The 2,926-nt window shown below is 40.5% G+C and overlaps 1 protein-coding gene across 2 annotated transcripts in view; it reads left to right on the forward strand.

The window, feature by feature from the left end:
* Positions 1-2,926, forward strand: part of SNRNP40 (small nuclear ribonucleoprotein, U5 40kDa subunit) — a 24,627-nt gene that overhangs the window by 13,491 nt on the left and 8,210 nt on the right. For both annotated transcript variants that reach the window (XM_006776464.2, XM_015572310.1), the window contains exon 6: positions 774-896. In XM_006776464.2, coding sequence (XP_006776527.1) covers positions 774-896 — 123 coding nt within the window. The remainder of the gene's footprint in view (positions 1-773; positions 897-2,926) is intronic.

Below are 2,926 nucleotides of genomic sequence, written 5' to 3' on the forward strand. Positions count from 1 at the left end.
ACCGCTGCAAACCTCGGAGAGAAAGCTGCCTTTGAGTTCCGACCAAAACCAGACAGTCCCGCTTCTCCCGTTTGAGTCTGTGCCCCTAAAGACTCTCCCGGATCTGGAGCTCAGAGTCTGCGACTCCCTCCCGATTGAAAACGCCAACCGCGCCCTCCGCCGCCCCCCGCTCTGCGCACTCCGCACCTCAGAATTTGACTTCAGCACTGCGCCTCCTCTGAGTGTCCGTATGCGTTACTCTTTCCTCCTAGTTGTAGGACTTCCACTCAGCCAGCGTTCCTGTGGGTCTGGGTGATGTCCGTTCCGTCTTTTAGTTTCACTTTTGAAGTGGTTGTTCGAGGCAGCAAACTCCGGCGTTAACCTATGCCGCCATCTTGGTTCTCTTCTCTATGTACATATTTTTTAATGTGAGTTGCAGCCTACTAATAAGATAAGATCTACCATTTGAACACACTGGTCTAGTTAATATCTTTGCTGTGCTAAGGATATATGAACTAAGCAGGTATAGGATTTCCACTTTAAGGGCATATTGATTAACTATGTTTATTTAAATTTTAACGAAGGATTCTGAAAATATAACCAAAGTGATTTGTTTCACCAACCTTCAGATATGCTGGCAAAATTGTGGTCACTTCTCACCGATACCCAAAGAAGTTTCCGAACAGGCCCCTGTTAGAGATGGATTCACCTCTACAAAGTCCTTGGGCTAAAGGGTGTATTATGCAATTACTTCTTGAAGTGCTGTTATTATAGACTCTTCTGTTCTCCTTCAGCTTTGGGACATCCGGAAGAAAGCAGCCATCCAGACATTTCAGAATACCTACCAGGTGTTAGCTGTGACCTTCAATGACACAAGCGATCAGATTATTTCGGGTGGAATAGACAATGATATCAAGGTATGTTTGGTGTTCATGTTACATTTCCCTTTCACTATCTTTACAGAGGAGAATCTTTTCAAACTTCTGAGATTGTGGTAGCTTGCACCTAATAACAATGAGAAGGAACTTATGAATTTAGACCTTTTCTTCTGTCCTATCTTCATTGAATTCCTAAGTCAAGGGTTGCTCCTATAAATGCATCTAACACAGTGGTTCTCAACCTTCTGGCCCTTTAAATACAGTTCCTCATGTTGTGACCCAACCATAAAATTATTTTCGTTGCTACTTCATAACTGTAATGTTGCTACTGTTATGAATCGTAATGTAAATATCTGATATGCAGGATGGTCTTAGGCGACCCCTGTGAAAGGGTCGTTCGACCGCCAAAGGGGTCGCAACCCACAGGTTGAGAACCGCTGATCTAACACTTGGTGCTTACTTTGTGTCAGGCATTGCTCTTAGTGCTTTATGTTATTAATTCATTTAATTGTCCGTTTTCTCACATTATTTTTGCCTAGGAATACTCTTCTACTTTGTTGAAGTAAAAAAGTATCTCTTCTTTCATACCTTGCCCAAGTGTTTGGGAACAGAGATTGTGTCTTTTTTTTTTTTCTTAATCAATTACCTTCCACTAATGAGATGCAAAATATTTTGCTTAAGCCTGGTTGGTGTGGCTCAGTGGTTGAGTGTCGACCCATGAACCAGGAGGTCACAGTTTGGTTCCTAATCAGGGCACATGCCCAGGTTGTGGGCTTGATCCCCAACAGTAGGGAGTGTGCAGGAGACAGCTGGTCAGTGATTCTCTCTCATCATTGATGTTTCTATCTCTCTCTCTCTCTTGCTCTCTCTCTCTCTCTCAATTCAATAAAAATATATATAAATATATATTTTTTTGCTTAAATTAGTGCCCTACTCACTCTTTCTGTGGCAAATCCTAATACATTTAGGCCTGCACGAGTATCATGTGCAGGCCCTAAGGGGGAAAGTCTGGAAATAGCTCTCAAGTGCTGTGAGAAATGGTGAATTGCATTCTCTCTTGGTTGTTATAAAGCTCAAGATTTCTGCAGTGCCTTCTCTGAAGAAGAAGAACAATAGCTTGAATAAAAAAGTGTCAGCCATTTTAAGTTTTCTTGATTATTGAGCCAACACACATCTTGACAAAAAAATGATTGTATATAAAGTATGTTGGCTTCCACACATGAATGAACTATTGATGGGGAAGTGGAGTTGTCTGCCTTGTGTATTGCTTTGACAACACCAAACTCATTTCTAGTTTATCTTAATATGTGACATTTCTAGATGAGGCACATGCCTTAGCTGCTAAAAGGGATAGCAGAATTTTTTTTAACGTAGAAAAACTACATGGCAATATTAAATCAATTTTAGAGGAAATTTTGTACAATATCAACGATTCTTTCTGTGTATGACATTCCAGACCATTTCTATTTTCTTTTATATATTTTCCCATCATTACAGTCTATGTAAATATAAATATTGTTTTGTATTCTTTATGTTTGCTTAATAGCTCGCATTTTTACATTTGGTCTTCAGAGTTATTTTTAGGAATAGCTTGATGATACCTACCAGTTACTGAGGGCCTTCTGTATGCTAGGCATATATATGCTAAGCATTTTTTTGTTTTATGTTGTTTTGTTTTTCTTAATCCTCACCTGGGGATATTTTTCCATTGATTTTTAGAGATAGTGGGAGGGAGGGAGAAAGACAGAGAGAAACATCTATGCGAGGGAGACACATCCATTGGTTGCTTTCTGCATGCACCAAGGCTGGTCCAGGGATCAAACCTGCACCTGAGGTATATGCCCTTGACCGGAATGTTTTGACGAGCCATAACTTAATAAACCATATTTTTTTTCTGTTTGACATTAAGATTCTTCCAACTGAAATGGTTCTCTTATCTTTCCTACACAGACATATTTATTCTTTTAATAAATATGCTTTTCGCCGAAACCGGTTTGGCTCAGTGGATAGAGTGTCGGCCTGCGGACTCAAGGGTCCCGGGTTCGATTCCAGTCAAGGGCATGTACCTG

This window comes from Myotis davidii, unplaced genomic scaffold (assembly GCF_000327345.1).
Source record: "Myotis davidii unplaced genomic scaffold, ASM32734v1 scaffold228, whole genome shotgun sequence".
NCBI lineage: Eukaryota > Metazoa > Chordata > Mammalia > Chiroptera > Vespertilionidae > Myotis > Myotis davidii.